General features: G+C 42.0%; 1 protein-coding gene across 1 annotated transcript in view; it reads left to right on the forward strand.

The window, feature by feature from the left end:
- Positions 1-22,049, forward strand: part of rnf13 (ring finger protein 13) — a 41,125-nt gene that overhangs the window by 16,784 nt on the left and 2,292 nt on the right. Inside the window, exons 5-9 of the mRNA XM_023399842.2 lie at positions 11,819-11,906; positions 12,951-13,041; positions 13,886-13,991; positions 14,892-14,985; positions 21,905-21,985. Of these exons, the coding sequence (XP_023255610.1) occupies positions 11,819-11,906; positions 12,951-13,041; positions 13,886-13,991; positions 14,892-14,985; positions 21,905-21,985 (460 nt within the window). The remainder of the gene's footprint in view (positions 1-11,818; positions 11,907-12,950; positions 13,042-13,885; positions 13,992-14,891; positions 14,986-21,904; positions 21,986-22,049) is intronic.

The raw sequence follows: 22,049 nt of genomic DNA on the forward strand, positions 1-22,049 counted from the left end.
GGGGGGGGGGGGGGGGGGGGGTGTGAGAGAGTATGTGAGTGTGTTGCGATGAGACATGACGGGGAGGAGGTCGAATGTAGAAAGAGAGAGAGAGAGAGAAAGAGAGTGCGTGCTGGAGATGGCCAGGACTGAAGGAGATCAAGTGAAGGGGTGTTAATAGGCACGTGTGTGTGTGTGTGTGTGTGTGTGTGTGTGTGTGTGTGTGTGTGTGTGTGTGTGTGAGAGAGAGAGGGGAAATCATTCCTCCATGGACGTCCTTTTTAGAAAATAATTCTCCAGAGAGAGCGGGTTTGCACTTCCTGTACACAAGGATTCTTTGAGGTGGTGACGATTCTGGGGGGAGCCCCTCATTTGTGACCTTTTTGACCTTTCTGGGAAGAGAGGGGGGTTGGACAGGAAACTCAATACCCTTTTCCTCCCCTCTCCCTCCCATGACGCCCTCCCCATGCCTCCCTTCTCGCCTTGCCAGATTCTTTGCAGCCTGTCCGTCCCACTGAACCATCAATAACAAAGACAGAGAGGCAGGTCTATATACATTGAGACATAATGTCCTAGTTATGTAACATGTACTCAGGTATGCCAAGGACTGTTTAACCACATTGTTCTCTCTTCTGTTACTCTTGTTTGCGGTTTTTCGCTCAGTCTCTCTCTCTCTCTCTCTCTCTCTCTCTCTCTCTCTCTCTCTCTCTCTCTCTCTCTCTCTGCTGCCGTCTATCTGTCATTGTTTTCAGTTTCACTCTGCACACTAGTTCCCCTCATTAAACTGTGATTAAATATGTACTTGGTTAAGTTAAAACAACCTTAAAACTCCATCCATTAATATATTTCCTCTTATGTTTCTTTGGCATGATTATGTGGATGTTAACATCGACTTGGCAGTTAAATATTAAAGGCTATTGGGGTGCTGGTAGGAAAAAATAAATCTAATCCATCTAAGTAATTGAGATATACACTCAATTGCTAGTTTATTAGGCGCACCTAGCTAAAACTAATGCAGTCTAGTACTGCTGTGTATTAGTGCAATAATCCTAGCTTCATGATAGCTATAATGTTCAGTTTTTATTGAAACAGAGGTGTTGATTCAATGTTATAGTTTCTGCAGAGCTTTATACAGTGAGGTGTCTCTGTTACTTTACCTACCCTCATTGTGGTGGACGAAAAAATAGAAACACTTCTCACAATATAATCAAACAGCACCAGAAACAGATGGACAAAATGATCACACAGTTGAATCAACGCCTCACCAAATCAATCAATGGATTAGACTGCATTAGTTTTAACTAGGTGTACTTAATAAAATGTGAACTGAGCTTATTGTATTACTTTAAAGTGGACCTATGTAAGCAGCCACTTTAACCATGTTAAATACTAAAACATAGTATAACAGAAGCAAAAGTAGAGAACGGTCATAAAGTCATCTAAGTGATTCAGTAAACATCTGTCAGCCAGTAGTAGTGTATTTTGTAACAGCACCCGGTGGCTGGTAGAGATGACAGCCTTTTGTCTGGTGGAAAATTTCCCATCTAGAGATGTAGGTCACGCCATGAGGGAGTCCAAAACTTGTCTGGCAAAGGGCGTTTCAGTCTAAAGGTCCAGTCTGGCGTAAATGCCTTTTCTTCTGTCAGGAAGCTGTGAACTCTAGTTGACAGGGCACAGATCAGGCACCAAAACACTACACAATTCTCCCATTCAAAAACATTTACCAGAAGAGTGTATTGTGACACTGCTCAGTTATGATATAGTTTTGAGCGTGACTGATATAAACAGGCCAGGCCAATGTTACAAGAAATTGCATGTGATGTGTTTTAGGTCATTTAGAAGAAGTGACGGCATTACGTAGTTTTTCCAACAAAGAGCACAGACAAGTTTATTATTCAGCAGTAAATGTTTCACTCAGGATATATCTTGATCACATTGTTTTACAAAATAAATTTAAGGGATCCCAATCAAAGATTTGCTATTTGATATAATGCAATTTATTTTGAATTGACTTTGTTAGAAAAGCATCATAGGGGGAAAAAATACATTATAATGTTGGAATCTATTAATTAAAAATGTGCACCATGATTTGTCAGTGAAAAGGTAGTATTCAAATACTGGAATAAAACTTAGTGTAGAAAAGTGAGTGAGAAAAGTTTGTAATTTTCTGTTCAGCACATATGACCCATTTTGATTGGAAATGGGTGGCGGAATATGGTGCATGTGGTGACATAACCTGGGTCCATGTCAGGTAACAAATCGATTCACAGCTGATCTGTCCGGTTGAAATAGTGCTGCTGGAATCCAGTGAAGGAGGAAAAAAAAGGCGACAAAAAGGGTTAAAGTAAGTCAGCTTATCTTGAGGTGATGACACGAAAGGTTGCTTTGTCTCCAGTTTCTAACAGATCACGATGAGTTAGGAGTGGTCAGGAGGGCAGTGTTGTTTCAGGAACAGTAAAAATCTGTCCGGTCAGAAAAATCAACCAGTGTGTCTTTGCTTTTATCGGTCGTAGCCAAAGTTGGTCAGTGTTTTCTCTGGCGGCTGGTAATTTCCCAACTAACCTTGCTTCCCACCTCTGCCTTACAGTAAATGCATTTCATCGTGCGGCCTTTTTGTGCTGCAGTGACCTCACAGCCCCCGAGCTACACACACACACGCACACAGGCCTCAGTCTTTATTCAAACAGTGATCTAGCTTCCTGCACACACTCACTCAGTCTTATGACTCGGTATGACTATGGCTGACTGGATGTATGACTAGCTCGTGTGTGTGTGTGTGTGTGTGTGTGTGTGTGTGTGTGTGTGTGTGTGAGAGAGATGGTAATAGCCATATCTCATGTGCCTGCATCTTTTTAAGAACTGTTGTGGCAACAAACAGCTCAGCCTGCTCCCTTTGGCCTATTGGGTTGTGCACACACACACACACACACACACACACACACACACACACACACAGAGTTGTATTTCTGCAGCACTTTTCAAAATGAGAGTTACAAAGTTCTTCAAAGAGATGATAAAAAGCTCTTGAAATAAATATTAAAATCAAATATAGGCAAAAGTTGTTAAAAAGTAAGAACAAATTGGGGCAAGGAGGCAGTGTGAAGTGTGTTTGAATATAGTCTCTTTCATGCACAGAAGTGCATTGCATGAATTGCAATTGTGCTGCATTATCTGTGTACCTGGATCCTCCCTGCAGTTTGCAGTTTTATTGAACTTATCTAATCAGCTGTCTGGACCTTGAAACTAAAACCCAGCTCTGCTCTGCGCCGCATTCCTCTGAAACACAGGGGGGGGGGTGAAGGAGAAGAGGGGAAATGAATGAGAAAGAGGAGAGGGAGAGAATAAAAGCGGGAGGGTGAAAATATCACAGAAGGGGCTGGGGAGATTTCTGGAGAAGTTGGCAGTCAGGGTGATGTAACAAGGGTAACGAGGGCAGAGAGAAGGAGGAGGTTAAATTTAGAGTAGACGAAGGTAGGGAGGAGGAAGAGGAAAAGTGGGAGGAGAGATAAAAGAGGAAGGGTGGGAGGAGAATGGATGTGGGGTGGGGGAGAGGGGGTGAATGAGAAGGTGAGGGGTGGAAAAAGCCAAGAAATGGGAGTGAAACAGTTAAGGGAGGAGAGAGGAGGAGATGAAGACGTGATTGTGAGCTGCTGTCCAAACAGCAGAGGAGCAGAAGAGGCTTACCTGTGTCTGATACAGTTTGGGAAGACATTGAACCGGTGGAGGTCATACATTATCTAGCTAATGTATGACCTGTATGTTAATTACATTTAATTAACACAGTGTCACTAAGAACAAGTAGACTTCATGGCAGAATAGGATTAGGATTGAAGTAGATTAGCACAGGTGTACCTCATGAAGTGGTCACTGAGTGTGTGCTTTAAAGATTAATGCAACATTCTGTAGCCAACTGGGTGATGGATAAAAGATTATTTTCAAACAAATGTAATAATCTGTGAGTAAAATTAAAAAAAAAAAAAAAAAAGCAGATCTTTCACATGGGCTACTGATTTCCTAAAATATTCTCTCCTGCAGTGATATCTAATGCGGTCAGATCTTAAATTGAGGGGAAAGATGCAGAAATGGCAAAAATAGTTGAGTTGGTAAGGCCGGGGGACATGGAGTGGATTTACTTGCCTGTTTGGTTTCAGCCTTTTTTTTTTTCTTCTTCTCTCACTGCCAGCTTGTAAAATCTCATTAAACTTGTTAATACTCTTAAACTGAGGAAAAGACATTGTATTTGCTGAATCCGTACTTGTATTCGATCTGCGGCGGCATGAGCTGCGTTGTGTGAGAAAGGTGTGCTGTGCTGCTCAGACTCATTTACACAAAGCTGAGGTCAAGTCTGCTCTATGCAAATTCAGACCAGCAACTGCAACAGGCCCCACGCTGATCATTTTTTACAGCTTGAGCTTCATGGGACACGAGTGTGGCCTTAAAATAGATAGGAAAACAGATGTAAGGACCTGAGGAAAGAGGAAAACAAATGAGAGGAATTGGAAAGGAGAGGAATGTGTGAAGGAGAGGATGTCAGTGGTGTAAGAGGAAGGAGAGGGGGAGAGGGAAGACGATGTGTTTGAGCTGCAGCACTGCATGAGGAGGCTGTGCAGTGTTGGCAGCAGATACACACACAGACACACACGCACACACACACACAGGAGTGAAGATGCAGTCATTATTGACAAAAGCGCACACACACACGCACACAGTGGTGATGCAGCAATAATTAGTGATTCTGTTAGCAGTCTCTGTCCACACCAGCACTCTTACAGATCCAGTAAAAGAGTAGAAGGAGTGCTGTGACCTGTTTGTGCATGCATATTAATGTCTAGGTAGATGATGCCAGGAAATTATTATTTATCATGTTATCTTTAATTTACATCCCAAAAAGCATGATACAGCATTGGTCCTTTTTAAGATACCGTTATGTAACTGTTGTTTCTTGTTATGAGTAATATTGGGCTGTTTGTTGTTCCACACTGCAGCACCTTCCTTCTTGAATGAGTGCGCGCTGATTGATCACCTCCCACCCCTATTAACTGTTCTCTAGCTGGAGGAGAATATTTAAGTTTTTTTTTGTTTTTTTTTTCAAATCTAATCTATTGTTGTTTGACTCTGAAGAGGGCGCAGTGTGTGTTAGTCATTTGCACCCAATCATTAAACTCCTCAAGTGAATCATGCTCCAGTATTTGGGTTCAGTCGTCCTACTCTGAGAACACCAACCTCCGTTAGTGGAGGGGCTGAAGCGCAAGAGACTCAGTTTAACTTGAATTATTATTTCACTCATCTTTTTATAGTATTTTAGTATGATGAGTTTCTAAAAGATTATATTAATGACAAACAGCTTTATAAGGCAACACAGACAGACTAAAACCGGAGGATTGTTGTTTTGTGTTCATGCTCTTTTTGGGATTCAAGCGGTTAAATCCAGCACCAGTGAGTGAGGCAGCTCCAGGTGGCACCGTTTACACACCTCCAGTCAACTGTGACCGATGCGAGTCAGTCACACACACACACACACACAAACACACAAGCAAAACTACTTTGAAATACAGTTTTTTCCATTTTACAGTGGAAATGTGTTTTTTTTTCTCTGAGCAGCACTTTCTGTCACAGTCGTTCTGTCCCACACATTAAAGGGAGATTGCTCGACACAAATACACAATCCAGTGCGTGTTGGCCTTTTCGCTGAAGGGCACGTAAACGTTAAAATCCCTCGATGTACTTAATCCACATGTTCAGCAGGTTTGTTTGGACAAAAAGACGTGTGTTGACAGAATTCGACTGTAGCAGCAGCTTCACTTTTTTGCCCACCCACACTGTCTGATTCTGAAGTTTGCTTAAACATAATGCTGAAAAAATTAATTAATTAATCAATTAGTTGATTAGCAGAAGATTAATTGACTGTTTTGATTATCTAATTATCCTTTTAAGTTTTTATTTTTTATTTTTTTATCTGTAAAAATTATTCTCCAGTTGATTTTTGTTTTTGTTTTGTTTGCTTGTTTTGTTAGCATCTCCTGATCAGACTCAGAACTTTAAGTGTAGAGTCGTACTCATAGCTGCTCATAGGTAGAAACTTCAGCTGTTCACCGATTGGAATTGAGGAATAATGGTAAAATAAGAGCAGAAAAGTGCTAATAAACATTTCTAGAAGGCCAATAACCAAAGTAGCAGTGGTTTAACTGTAAAATTTAGATGCCTAGTTTCAAATTTATTTAAAAAAAAAACTCCAGACAAACACCATATAATATTTCCATGGTACGTAAATAAATGACACACGATTTATTGCTTTATTATTATCCAGATAAATCGAATAGATCCATCACTATTTGGTCTTAGCTCGATGCAAATTTACATCTTTTCTGAGGGCTTACACTGTGTTCTTAACCTTGTGATAAAAAGCTTCAGGATCTTGTTAATTTCACTCACGGGGTTCCAAAAACAACAGCCAATTAAGCAAAGTCCAGTCTGCCTTTTAAAAATCCATAATTGGTCAGTTTTATGAATAAACCCCACAGTGACTGTGCTGCAGGCAGTCAGAATTTGGTGCGCACACTGCAGGGTGCCATGGAGAGAAAACAAGCATCAGATGCTTATTATTTTTCCACTTTGTTTTTGAATCCAAGGCCTGATCGTACAAAAAAGGAAAAATAATGTGAACTTTGCAAAGTAGAAAAAAAAAAAACACAACAAAATAAACAGACCCAGAAGTCTCTGGAGCCAACTCATGCTGTCACATGACACAAAAGACGTCATGATGCCCTTGAGAAAGGCACTTAACCTCTAGTTGTTCTCGTGTAGCTGCACAATAGCAGTCCAGGCTGCTAGGTGTGAATGAATAACAAAGTGCAGAGAAACATAATGTCGCTCTGTCCGCTTTTTTTGTTTTTGGGGTGAAATTTTTTTTTTTTTTTTTCACCCCCACACAACACCATCAGAATCAAGTTGGGTACACAGAGAGATATGATGCTGAAGGAGAAAAAGCAGGATTTTTATGTGTGGTCCCAGGGATTACAGCAATTAAGTGGTTTAATGAAAGCTGTTAAATTGACATGAAAGAAAGTGCTACAACTCACCACAATGGTCTGCAGATGGTAGAAGAGCAACTCAGAAATCTCCCATGGTGATGCCGCATCATTTGTGTGTGTGTGTGTGTGTGTGTGTGTGTGTGTGTGTGTGTGTTTGTGTTTCTAGTCACACAGACTTTTGCATAATTGATGTTTTTATTTCTAGAGGTTTCGCATCTAATTTCCCCCTTTTCTCCCTCTCTCCTTTTCTGCCTCTCCCTCTCTTGCTTCCTCCCTCTCTTCAGTCTCAGGAATGCACTGAATGTCCTTATCTTTGCCCATGCAAACACAAGGGTGAGCCAGCAGCAGAGGTTGAATTCCTCTGCAGATCCCAGGCAGACAGGCCACACCACACACTGGCATCTAGACAGCCTACAGCCAAAATGGCTCCTTACTTTAACTGTAAGATCCCCCTGAAAAGACACTGAACCAGATTGTAGACCAGTTAGTGTGTTGAGAGTAAACACCAGTCATGGTAGGAGAAATGTCAACATCTACATTTGACTATTTTAGATGCTAAGTTGATTTTAAGTTTTAGGAAGTAATTTTAGGAAGTAAAGTGTGACCTCTAAATGTTTATTCGATACAAGACAAACTGACTGGTTGACACTAATGATGCATATTAGCCATCTGACTTGTGATAGCTGTTACAGTATGTGTTGTCAGTGTTGTTTTTTTGCTTTTGTTTTTTTTTTTTAAGCACAACCATGATTGTTTCCTAATCTTAAGCACCTGTTCATCATTGTTACGGTTTTGATGAATTTCCCCTAACCTTACCTTATTTTTATTTTTGCCATTTTTATCTTTGACAGTTCACAGTGCACAGGTAGACAGGAAGTAAAGGGAGAGAGACGGTTCTAGCAAGTTGTTGTGGTTATGTGGCATGTAACCATTCAGCTACCATAAAGTACTTATTTTAACCCAAACCATGATCTTTGCCTAAATTTAAACAAGTCATACTTGTGCTTAAACCAAACATTATCCACAGTTCTGTCACATCACAAAACAGATTTACTGATTAAAGGCATACACAAATTCTGTCCCTCCTGTCAATAGAAATGATAAGATAAGGAAATGCGTATTTGTGTCGTTCCAGAGGGCATGGACAAACAATATATTTTGATGTTTGATTTGAAGGAGCTGTTTGTCCAACACAGAGGTGTTTAATTTGTCCTACACGGAGCACTAAATAAGTGGGGTTCAATATCAAACAATTTCAGATATTTTTCATTAGCAGTTAAGGGGCATTCACAATCATGGGGCGAAAAATGTGTCATATTACAATATTAATAACATCAATGTAGTTACATCATGTCTATATACAACAGCAAAACAAATGGCTGACGGTGAAAGTACCATTGCTGCTGGCTCTGCTGTGGAGGAGTTGGTTTTTAAAAGTGGAACAACTTTGGTAGAAGATCTCTGATAAAATTAACCTGAAGGGAGAAAGAGCAGAGAAGCGACATTACACAACAAAGGCCTCATATGCCAGCAACTAATAACTCTACTGGCCACAAGATGATACATATCAGGATCTGTCTGGTTCAGCGCAGGTGACAGTGATTGATTTATTGATTCTTAGATTTTTTTTTTTTTCAAGTTGGAAAAAGCTAAAGTTCAGTCTGTCACAATTAATTAGGGATATAAGAGGAAAAAGGAAGAAGAAGAAAGCGAGCAGTCAGACTCCAGGCTAAAGTTAGTTTGATTACCATTGGCTGGACAGGTTGCCATGTTGTTATCACTATCATCAGTACCATTTTCTTTCATTAACTAAGAGATAATTAAGTCTATCAAATGTCAAAATAAATACAAATGCCTGTCTGTTTTACAGACGAAACAGAAGTCACCCTCCACCTAGCCTGCTTTCATTCCTCAACACACACACACACACACCCAGACACAGTATTTTCTGTGTGTGTCACTTACCCAGACGGCCTGCCTCTAGATGCACACAGCAGCCATTGATACCTCCACACAATACACCCTCACAGGCGAACACATGGGATCACAATGCTGTGGCTGCCATAAACGCTGCTTCACGTATGCCTTTGCATAAAATTACAATGACAAGTGACAGACAAAAGACTGAGCTGTTCACTGTTAGCGTCCATGCTGGCAGCAATACACATTCACCCCTCACAGGTCTAAATGGATTTCCTTGCATCACACCAGAGTACAATGCTTGGATAAGGAGGCCTGGCTGAGCTGCAGGGGCTAACACACACACACACACACACACACACACACACACACACACACACACACACACACACACACACACACACATAGACCCACACACAACTCAACACTGATTGCTCAGGTTAGTGAGAGGAACCACCTTCTATTGTTTAACAGAGCAGATGACTTTCATATATTTCACAGTGTGACCCAAACTAAAGTGATATTGTTCTCTTTACATGGCACCGCCTGCACATCACAGTCTCACTTTCACTGTGTGGGTCGAGTGCTAATTTAACACAGGAGGGTGGTACATGCTCTGACTAATAATTAACATCAGCATTTCCTCAGTGGCTTCAGGTAGCGGTGGTGTAAATCACTCTTGAATTTCGTGCCTCTGAGGATTGACCCTTGAAGCAAATTTGTTACATTGGGATATAGAAATTAAAATTGACTTGACCAAATGTTTGTAGGACAGATGCTTTACTATGTCTTCATTGGCTTGGGCAAAATACCCAACCAACCCATCCCAAACAGGAAATGGCCACCATGAACAAAATGTCAGACTGAGCCATGATCTAATACAAAGTGGTCATTCAGAGTGAATATGAGGATAATGTTGTCCAACTTTGGCCCTAGAATACACCAGAAATGTGTCTTTGTATTTTGGGGCAGAGTTTTCCTCTAATTTTATTTAACTCAGCCCTGTAGTGTTAAAAAAAAAAACATTGTTCTGCGGATGTTGTAACAGGCTAAATCCATTATTTCTATATTATATGGGTGATATTGTTTTAAATTGGGTGACATTACACGGTTAGAATATGGTTTTCTCTAGCATTGGTAGTATTGTTGTTGCTGATAGAGCAGCACCACTAAACAAATACAAAGGAAAGACTGGAGGATCACTGCCTTTGAGACATTTACCTGATCTGATGCAAATAGTTTTTTCCCCTCAATTTGAGAGGAAACATTTACTATCCCAGCTTCATCTCTGTCTGTGTAAGAACACATAATGGTTCATTCCACGATTATATTGTCACATCCTATTTCCTCCACCACATCTGCTGCGAGCCGTCAGCCACAACAATGACTATACAGGATACTGTAGCGGCTATACTTTGTCAGAGCCACAAAAACAGCCCCACAGCTGGAAGAGCTTCATTACATCAGTTTCCCACTGCATCTATGATGCATCACACCTGACCCTGAGCCGCTTGAAAGTTCCTCTTTTTACTATTAATATTTAACTTTTTTTTTTTTTTCTGGCAAGTTGTAAAAGTGTAATGATCTCATGGACAAGATTCAACATCATATTTTTTAAAACAGCCACACAGCCAAATGAATAAGATGCGTTTTGAATTTTTCATTGTATTCATCTCTGACGGAGATTGCTGTCTTACTGGATTTATATAATCACAATCACATTTATATACTTTAAATTTATATTTTTGGGCTGCCAGCTGAGTGAAAACCCAGAGTTTTTACAGTCTGCCTAAATGACAGACTGTCCAGAGTTTTTGAGCCTCAACCCAGACTTTGAAAAATCCCAGCCCGCTGGATTTTAAGAATTGAAATATATAGATCGTGTCAGATTTTTCAAAAGCTGCCTTTTAAGGGATAACAGCTGCACTGTCCTGCAAACACACACACACACACACACACACACACACACACACACGGTAAACAGGTTACACCCAGGACGCCGTAGCATCTGTTTTTATGCAGCAGCGAGAGGCTTAACTTTTTTCTGAAGAGGTTTGGAGAGACACAATTATGATTAATGTGAGTGTGTGGACATGGTGGCATGTTGATGCAACAATTAACACACTTAACACACACACAGGCAGGCATACACATGCTCACATGCCACTGCACTTTTTCCCCAAAATTGAATTGTGAAAACTATCTGAGACAGTTAATTGAGACTGGGATGAAATAGATTTTGTTGTTTTCTTTTTTTTTTTTGAATTAAAAACCTGTGACCTTTTCAAAATAAAATAAGAAAATGCAGCACATCTAAACAAGATTAGCTGCTGTGAGTTATCAAGGTCAAAGATGTGTGAGATGTTTTTTAATTACAATCACTGCGAGTGAAACTAGTGCATCCTTTCTAACCTTTTGCCCACTCTACCACTAAAAGTCAACTGTGTAGGTTTCCCTTTGCTTCATCGAACGCTCCCTGTTTTGGATCTACAGTTACAGCTCAGTCAGCTTGGACGAGCAGTCTGTGTTTATCATGGAAAAGTGAGCAGTCTGGCCGTTAAATGCAAGCATCTTTCCTTTTGCAAACACTCTCTGGGAAACAGATCATAAACATGTTGTTCAATGAGACCAGTGGAACCACAGTGTCCCTTTATATGTGGTCTCTTCTGTCCGCTCAGACTGCTATTGTAATTAAGATGCTGACAAACAAAATTCAGCCGCATTCATTGCCCCGATGAGGATTAGGTTCACAAGGCCAGGTCATAAATTAGTTCATATCAGTAGTAGGTAGTGTCTTTCAACTGGAAGTGGTACAGTTGTAAGGCTGTTGTTAGGGAATAGGTTGTACCTTGCAGATTGTACATGACGTCAGTGTTTTGTCTCCTCAGGTCCTCAATGCCCAGAAAGCGGGGTACAAGGCAGCCATTGTTCACAATGTGGACTCCGATGACTTAATCAGCATGGGATCCAACGATCGTAAGTTGCCTCCTCCTCCTCCTCCATCACCAACACAGAAGCATTTAGCATCTTACACAGCTGCCTGTTCATGCAGCTCTCTGTTGACAGAGGATGTACCTTTGTTTTTGTCTTCATCTGTGAGCCTGAGGAAAAACAAGGCAGCCTTACAGTCAGAGCCATTTAAAGTCCCAAGATGTACTTGGGGAAGGAAGTGATGCCCCACAGCACCAAAGCACTCCCTTCCTATGAATCCATATTGTCCATATATTCTCTAGCCCATTTTGTGACATGATAGTGTTTGGGGTTTTCTTTCAGTTAGGTCTTGTCTACTATGTCGGTCCCCTTTTTACCCTTGAGGGGCTGCAGCAGAGTCATAAAGTATCCAGGAGGCTTCATGACCTGATTGTTGGAGTAAATCTCACAAAAGCAAGATGTTTCATTTACTTGTTGAGATGTTTCACCATGTCACTTTAGGGGTCAGTCTGCTTTAGCCCAAGTGTTTGTTGGATAAAACTTAATGTAACAGAAGACTAGGACAACCTGCAAATATTTACATTTGAGAATCTGGAACCAGTGGGTTTTGCTTAAAAAAAAAAAAAAAAAAGACCAAACAATTATTGAGCAATTATCAAAAAAATAAATTCTGTCGATCAACAAATTGACTTATTGGGGCGTCGAGTTGGTTGAGCATCCGCCCCATGTGCAGAGGATAAGGTCCTCGCTGCAGTTGGCCCCGGTTCAAGTCCCGCATCGGACGGCCCTTTGCTGCATGTCATTCCCCCTCGCTCTGCCTCCCCATTTCCTGTCTCTCTCTACTGCACTGTCAATAAAGGCATAAAAGGCCCAAAAAGATTATTAAAAAAACAAAACAAATCGACTTATTGTTGGACCAAGTGTACGAAAGCTGAACTGAGCGAACACTTCTCAGCAGATGAAGACTATTCTTTTATTTATCTGATAACAGTACATTCATTTGTTTTAATGTCAGGTTGAAACGATATGTTTCAAGATTTGTAGTATTGATATTCTGTATCAATAACTTTTTGTGTTTCCACGTTTTAGTGGATGTTATGAAGCAGATCGATATTCCCTCTGTGTTTGTGAGCGAGGTGACTGCCAACTCTCTGAAAGAAGACTACACCTATGACAAGGGGTAAGTCTAAACCCAAATCTCATTTTTCTCCCCATCAGTATAAATAGAAACAGTTTCCTCTTCAGCTCTCCTCCCGCTTCCCCCTTTAACGATTCCTCCGGTGTAACATCGTGAAGAGATGGCTGCTTTTATTCTGCTGGCTCACTCACAACTGTCTGTTTTCTCCATTCTCTGTTCTCTAGCTATGAGTTTAATCTAATATTATTGTATAATGTCTGCACTGCAATATATCAAGGCAGAGGATTTGTCTTCTCATGTGTTGTCACTGCTGCTGAGGTGATAATCCGGTAATGAAATGTCTCAGCCTGTCAGAAGAGCCCAGAGAGTCACAGCATTAAAGTCCCATTTCTCCACTTTCAAATCAGCCGTTGTGTGTGTGTGTGTGTGTGTGTGTGTGTGTGTGTGTGTGTGTGTGTGTGTGTGTGTGTGTGTGTGTATGTAGTGTAGTGTCAGATACCATCCAAATACATGAGTGTTATTCCCAAGTCTTTTGCAGTCAGAGGAATGAACACCAAACATGGTATTGGCAGAGTTTTGTAAGTCTGGACCAAATTAGCTGTTACAAATTTGACTGGAGCAGAGATACCCTGCAGAGGGAGTTCTGTGAGCAGAAGCAGAGCCCTGTATCCCTTTAATTAACTGTGTGAAATGTCATTCTGCTGATAGAGGAACCTTTATGTGAACAACACTAAAAGGAATATCTTAAATGTGGCAGCCCACAACAATGAGGAAATGTTGCTCTAATTCAGTGTCACTGTCACTCAGTGGCTCAAAATATCTGCCATATGATCTTTTCCTCACCTGACAATGGCTCTGATTGTTTTTTCTTTTTCTTTTTTTTTAGGGGACATGTGGTTCTCATGCCAGACTTCAGCCTGCCACTGGAATACTACCTGATCCCCTTCCTCATCATCGTTGGAATCTGCCTCATCCTCATTGTTGTGTTCATGGTAGGTACATTTAAGTATAGTAAAACGCCTGAGAACTTTCAACACAATGAACTTCTGGCTTTTACGTTTCTATTTAATCACATTAGAAAAAGTCCATTTTGAATCTGAACTGGTTCTTTGTCAGGTACCAGACTTGAACCTGCAACTGGAAGTAGTACTTCTTGTCCTCTCGTAACAGTGTTTCTTTGGGAGAAATCACACATAGTTTTTTCCATCCCATTCTCATGAACGTGATATCAGGAACTCCTTCAAATTTAGCACAAACATTCACTTGGACTCAAGGATGAACTGATTAGAATTTGGTGGTCTGGGTTCAAAGGTCAAGGTCACTGTGATCACATAAAACAATTTTTTCGGCCTTAACTCAAGAAGTCATACGCTAATCATTACACTCTTTACCAGAAATGTCTAATTGGATAAAATGATGACCTAATGACATTTTATATGCAAAAGGGTCAAAGCTCAACTTCACTGTGACAACATAATGTTCTGCAAAAACACTTCTGGACGTCATTCAGTGCGGTAACTCAGGATGGGGAGATTGTGACCATATTTCACATTTGGTGGGATACTGAACTGGTGACACTAATCTTGGGTGCCCACCTCTCAATGAACTTGCACACTACTACAGTCAACATACAGCAGAGCAAGAACAACACAGCTTAATATAGTCAGGTCAAATCAATTATTATATTTATATATCCTTATATCACAAATCAAAATCTGTTCAAAGGCTTCACTACACATATTATATGAGGCGGGGACGTAAAATGCAACTTGACTGATTGGACTCAAAACCTGGACAAGAAAGGTGTGTGTGTGTGTGTGTGTGTGTGTGTGTGTGTGTGTCTTTTGTGTACTGATTTATAAGGATTTTGACAGTTTTCTCTCTGTGCTTAGATCACCAAGTTTGTCCAGGACCGACACAGAGCTCGGAGGAGCCGTCTGCGCAAAGATCAGCTAAAGAAACTTCCAATTCACAAGTTCAAGAAAGGTAGGGAAGCGGTCGCAAATATTTCAATTTGCAGTTACTGTAACATCGAAATTGTACTCATTTATAGTCTGGAATGAACATTTGGGGGCTGTTTGGTAATTCAGAGTTACAGTTTATACTGTGTACTGATGGGTTTAATAAGTAAAGCTAGTTATGTGCACATCTATAAAATCTTGGTGGGATAGATGCTGGATGCCAAAAAGTAAACAAGCACACAGTGGAAAAGTACCTGTAACCGAGACAGAGCTCCCTTAACTTTTTATTAGTGAAGTTTTGACCCAACAATACTCTTCCTCAGGCAAAAAAAACAAATAAAAACATTGCTAATAAAAACTTCATGAAATCTCTTTCCGTGAGCGAAACCCTCACACTCTACTTTACCAGGATTGCCCTGTCTTCCTGAAACAACGGTTCGAAAATCATCTCTGTCGGCCTGATCCGTGCTATAACCTTCGACCTCAGACGCTGTAGAGATGCTATTTTGCCCTCGTGCCGTGCTGCTGTTTCTCACATGATTCGGCCCAGAAGAGAGTTGTCATCAGGGGAATTACGACACATCATTCCTCCCTCGAGCTCTGCACCTCGTAGCTAATCGGATTAATATGGACTTCATTTTTCCACAAAGCCCTCTGTGGCAGATTAGAGCTCCTCTCTGTTGAGACTGGACACATGACTGATGGTTTGGAATGTAGTCTCGGTCATGCCAGGGGTTGAAAGTTAAGTGTATTTTGGTTTTTATCTCAAACCTGATGTACAGTAGGTGTTGGCTGTGAATAGGACAATAACAGGGAGAATAAAGAGGAAATTTGATGAGGTAAAAAGTGTGAACTAAGTTGAGTGATTCAACAGATCTCTGCTCCCCCTCTGTCTTGGTGCAAGGGTCACACTGGCTATAGCATTGTTTTGCAATGCAAATCCTCTTTGTGCTATGATCAAGTGAGTCTTGTCTGTGTATTTAGAGGGTTTTTTTTTTTTTTTTTGTCTGTTGGCTGTGTTTCCTCCGGCAGCTGTATTTTGCAGACTGGAAAGCCTCTGACTACAATCAGCTGTGCAGAGGGAAACACCGGGGAGCTTTATAGACTACGGGTGGTGCATAATAAGTAGCCCCCTTGCAAAGCTGCTAATTGAGGGGGTTATGAGCCGAGCTGCTCCTCCCCGCCTGGCAGTAACAGATGCACATGCAACACACCAGCTAAAAGCAGCGCGTGTTGCTCAGATGGCTGTTTTTTTGTCACGTCAGGCTCTGTGGTTTGTGTGCTCCGGTGGTTGTGCCTACGAGCGGCGCCCACTCTGACTCAGGGTTTCCACCAGGCACTGCTACAGTCGACCTTGGCCTCTACGGAGAGTTCAGATGTCCAGGAAACTGCCTCCGGGGCGGCGTCTGCGCTCCTGTGAGCTGAGTCAGAGCGTTTGGTGACACAGGAAGGGGTACTCCAAATCTCTACCTAATCATCTTTTAAGCCCTGTGCTCTGGAGCAATGCTAGCTTGGCAAGGAAGCGAGTGCCCTGGTTTTAGCATGGGAGGGTGGTAACAAGAGAGCCTGAGATCAGTGGGACAGTGCCTCTGTTGGGGGTTGTTGTTAGAGATTGAGACCTCCAATAACAGGAATAGCTTCTGTAAATATTCTTTTATCAGTGCCATAGAAATTAGATTAATATCTGACCGCCACCAAAAATATTGGTATTAACTGATTAACCATGGGTTCAGTTGCTAGGAGATATTAGGCGTGCACAGGAGATGCTGATTGCTTGTTTTTATACCTTTGTGTGTTTATACTAGAAGGTTATCTACAGTCGCTTAAAGGGGATGTGCAGCATGAGCACGGAGGCATATGTGAGAAGATTTTAACTGCCTCAAGTGATGTCATCTGAGTCAGTGTCGGGTCGGAGGTTTAAAAATGAAAAAAATCCATTAGAAAGAAGCCAGACCTCTGTAGTACCCTCATCATCCCTGCTTAATGCTTGAGGCTACGTTAGACGTTACTGACATAACACACCAGAAACTCTGACTGAACTGTCGGCAATTGAGTTGCATTGTGGGTAATGAAGGTGACAGCTTTGGACAAGAAGAAAAAAGATGATATGATGAATAGATGGTTGTGAGTCCAACACCGTTGCAGAAGTGCAATGTTAAATCAGTGGAGTAGTCTTATAAGATAATTTGGTAAAATCTGCCCCTGTTTGATGAAACATGGACTGATGTGGTCGTGGGGCAACAAAAACAACCACAGGCTCACTGTACATCTCTATATACAGAGACAGTGACAAGCTAGAATCACAAAGCTCATCAGACCACCAGTGGTCATTGTTTACGGCGTGCTGACTGTGATTTTTTTTTTCTTCCCATAAGCCCCATGTTGTGACACATTCGGAATTTTTAGCTGTGGCATTGCTGTGGGACAACTCAGTGCCACACAAGTCACTGTGACACTCAAGACTTGCTGCTGTTCCAGTTCCCATCCCACCAAGTTCTTGGGCAGCATGCCTGAACTTGGGGTTCATCAGTTCGCGCGTGTGTGCGTGTGTGTGTGTGTGTGTGTGTGTGCGTGTGTGTGCGTGTGTGTGCGTGCGTGTGTGTGGTGTGTGTGTGCGTGTGTGTGTGCGTGTGCGCGTGCGCGTAGCACAGAGTGGGAAGGATGCCTAATGGCGCCCTTGGCCTCTGGTACAGCGGATAATGCTGAGCTTGGACTCCGGGGGCTTTGAACAGATGCAGCCACAGTGAACGGGAACACTGTGATGCTGTGTTGGTGCTGCTTTTAAAGCTGCAGCCTTACATGTGTTCAAAGTCTACAGCAAAGATCACAGAGTTTCTGTTGTGGCTTGTGATGTTTATATTTATTTTTCTCTTTAAAGTCTTTTTTTTTTTTTTTTTTTTTTTTTTTGAAATGATGTTCAAAGTGCAGAAAGTGTGCTGCAAAGATTCAATCATCATGCTGGCATGTTGAAGCCATTATGCAAATTCTGAAGCTGCACTTCCAATGACGGCCACTAAGTGCTGTCTGGAGGAATTTTCCTGAAGGTGCTGAGAATGGTTTTATGGCTGCAGTAACAGCAGTTGAGCCCAAAATCAAAGCATCAGAGCTTCCCATCTGAAGCCTGTAGGTGGCATTACAGGGACCACACCTGTGTTTTTTTGTCTGTGCTTGACATGCATGTGTACTGCATTAGTATGAATCAGAGGCCAGGAGAGTTTTTAAATGCAACATGGTGTGATGTCTTTTCTGAGTGAGTGAAGTCATTTCGGGAAGATGTTAACCAGCCGATCAGCCACAGCCTCGGCCGCTGCTGTTCTGGCAGGATGCCTTTCTGCTGATGAGTGTATCCGCCCACCATCAGCCTTCTCTGGCTGAGGAGCTGAGACCAGAGAAATCTACCGTTTCCCTCCACCTCTGCAAACACTTTGATGGAAAGGCTTCTAATGAGTTGTTTTTTCACGTCATATATTTCCTGCCGCTGCTGTTGTTGAGCATGTATTTAATTTATACCTATTTGCTGGTAATATTTTATTAATATTGCGATTAGGCACCCTACAGTTCTGGTAATGGTCTGGGCCAGAGATGGTGATGTTAGGCACTGGGTAACGTCAGACTTGCATGTATGGAAATGGGAGTCCACAGGCTGAAGTGAATAGTAGACAATACAAAGAGGGTCTGTATGGATGGTGCACAATGCCTTAATGAAAGCCACAGTACCCATGTAACTGGTGCTTAATACGAGTCTGAGCAGCAGCATGCAACATAAGATCTGTGTCAATGTACAGGATTATGTAATAGCAGCTGCTACGGCTGTCAGAGTGCAGCGCCACTCTGCCATTAACTTGACTTACGCCCTGGTTTTATTGCAGAGCCTTGCGTCATCCCCACTTAGACTATAAGCTTGACGTTTGACAGTGAGTTTTGGCCCTCTCGGGGGCGAGTTTCGCCATCAACCGACGACTAGCAGACGTTGGAAATCATAAATGAGTGAACTGCAAAAAACTGGGACAGTTTTTGAGCATAGTCTGAGAGAGGCTGGACTCTCCCGCTGACCCCTGACCTCCAGTCTGATCCCTCCCTGTGTATGATGAGTCATTCCACCCCTCTCCTCGGCTTTCTGCTTCCAAACCATAGGCAGGACACACACACACACACACACACACACACACACACACACACACACACACACACACACACACACTGAACAGAGCAGCTGCAGTGTCTCAGCCGTTGGTGTGTGAGGCATGTTGATGTCAGTACAGAGGACCCCTCTCTGTCTCTTAGTTCACTGGCCTCAGTGCCAGTTGCCCTTGTCTGATTGGCTCAAGCAGCGAACTAACTGTGCAGGAGCATTTTTTTTTCTTTTTACTCAGTTTTTCTGTCACACTCTCTTTTCACTCGCTCGCTCCCTCGCTCGCGCTCGCTCTGCTACACACATTCACTGCGCATCTGAAGTTCAGTAGGACAGCGTGGTTCCTCTGAGAGCCAGGAATGCTGGCAGGCTGGCTGATTAATGAAAAATAGAGAGGAGAAGAGCTGCACTGGCTCACAAGTCCTTTTAAGATGTGCTACTGGCCCCAAGACGTAAATGTAAGGGATTCCCAACATCTGAAAAGTAGACACACTACCAAAACATTGAAAAATATGTTTTATTACCCAACTTCAAAGCTGACTCAGCCCAAAACACTCAGCACACAATATTGAGACTGAATGAGAGGAGACAGCAAACACTCTTCATGATGAAAATTTTTTTTAAAAACTCAGCAAGAGCACATGAAAACCATTTTATTTCCTTTTTTAACTCATGCTGTTGGTGACACATGTACTGTACTGGTGAGACTCATGAACTGAATCTCAGCTCACATGTGCAGGTCACAGTAATTACATTACTAAGCTGATCTCTGGTCGAAGCTTCTAGAGATGAGGAGTGAGTAATGTCCACAGCAGGAACTTTGATCAGCAGGAGTCAGCTAATTTGTTCTGTGAGAAGGGAGGAACAGACCAGACTGTGAATTATGTTCTGCTGCACCAGGTTTTTCAATGGATTCATGGGCTTGTTTGGGGGCATAGCAGAGGTTTCTTTTTATAAAAAAAAAAAAAAAAAAAAAAGAAGATGTTTACAATAAAAAAAATTAATTAAAAAAATACACTGAAAGACACATTTTTCGCCAGGTTCAGTGAAACTACACATTTATCCAGGTGATATTGGTGCAGAGGACTGGCTACTTGCATTGTGTCACAGTACAGACTGACTGAACAATAAGACCTAGCCTAAGAGATATGAAACTAAAAAGCCAACATGTACAGATTACATTAGAATACATTAAAAATAAATTTAAACTTTTATTAGACAGGTTGCAAACAAGCAAAGAGTTCAGACAGTATATGGAAACCGCTTTATTTGGAGGAAAACGTAAAGAGAGGGCATTTGTTTTCTCCTTCAGGTTAGTTTGGCTAACCTGGGAGTTTGTTTAAAACTTGAATAATTGTCTCACTGCTTCTGTTTCTTGCCCTGTCGGAGTTCTTTTTGTCATGTTGCTGCATCACAATGTCATTATCACCAAGAGGAATGGTGGCCAAAACCACATAAAGACACAAGTTGTGATAAACCAGACTTGGCTTTTTATTAAGTGTCACCATGTCATTTGTATTTAAATATTTCAAATGATACCCAGCTCTCTTCATTATCTCCACAGAGCGGTCTTTGAGTTCAGGAAGTCACTGAACCTTCTCTCTCTGCTTCACTCAGAATAGCTCAGTTAGTGCCACAGTTCAGCATTTCCTGAGTGTATACTGGATCCGTGCCTGCATAAACGTTCCCTCTCCCTCACCCCGACTGTCCGACACTGGCCTGAGGGAGTGAGAAAGAGATGAAAAGATGGAGGCTGCTCTGGAATACTGTCAAAAGAAAAGGAAGAAGCGTTGGAAGAAGGAAAAAAAAAAAAAAGTTGGGGTAGATAATTCTGGTGATGTTTGGGAAAGGAAACGACAGCATTGAGCGTGTGAAAAGGAAGAGTGAGCAGGGTTGAAAGCATTACCTTGAGTTTAAGTTGCTGACGCTCAGAGAGAAAAGGAAGAGGAGGAGGGGGGGGGGGGGGGGGGGGGGGCTGTGGTCGATGTGACTCCCCATCCTTATACGGTCACATGCAGCCCTGGCACAGACACAGAGAGCCCAGTCGGGGAAAACATGCTCATTTAGAGCTTACATAAACACACCGACCCACAGCCCAGCTCCCAGCTCCCCCCTCCCCCCTCCTCACAGCCCCGGCCAGGGAAGAGGAAGGGAAGAAAAAGGAGAAGAACGCTGTGGAATTTGAAAGGGAGTGCGTTGATAAATTCCTGAGCTTTTTCGTTCACGGAGAGACTCTGGATATCCTGTAACGTCAGGAAATGCAGTGCTGGCAGTTTAGCAGTGATTCTGCCTGCAGGCAGAGGTTTGGATGGGTGGGTGCTGGGACACACTTTATTTGGAAAAGTCTTACAAAGAGTTTAAGGAAATCAGACTTGTGAGGCAACTCAAGTTCCTAAATGCCTGATACGTCATGGACCCACCTGACGTCAGTGACCTCCAGGAAAACATAGAAACTGAACAAATGAATCTTCTATGCACTAATAACTACATCATGACCCGTGTCCTAAAACTGTCTTCTCACTTCTGTCTACACAGTGCAGTATGTTAGGCAGCTGTGTGAGATATAACCGAAGATGAGCCATGCAATTATTAAAAGATAATTATCGTTATCATTCAACTCATACATTTTCATAACTGCATGGGTCATAGTGGATTATGGCATTTAAACCATGGCCCAGCTTTGAGTATGACTTTAGTTGTGATGAATCTGCATAGTTCCTTGACAATAATTCTCTTCCACTGGCCAAGAAGAAATTAGTGTATTTATGCTCTGCAAAGCACTTTCTGACAGACAGTGTTCTCTTCGACCCAGGTGACAACTATGATGTTTGTGCCATCTGCCTGGACGAATACGAAGAAGGAGACAAACTCCGAGTCCTACCATGTTCTCATGGTGAGTCGAACACTTGTGACCCTTCCTCGAGGTCCTGACACATCAAGCCAAAGAACTACAAGTT

This window comes from Seriola lalandi, unplaced genomic scaffold (genome assembly GCF_002814215.2).
Source record: "Seriola lalandi dorsalis isolate HSWRI2012SDOR001 ecotype SW California unplaced genomic scaffold, Sedor1 jcf7180002052122, whole genome shotgun sequence".
NCBI classification, from domain to species: Eukaryota; Metazoa; Chordata; class Actinopteri; order Carangiformes; family Carangidae; genus Seriola; species Seriola lalandi.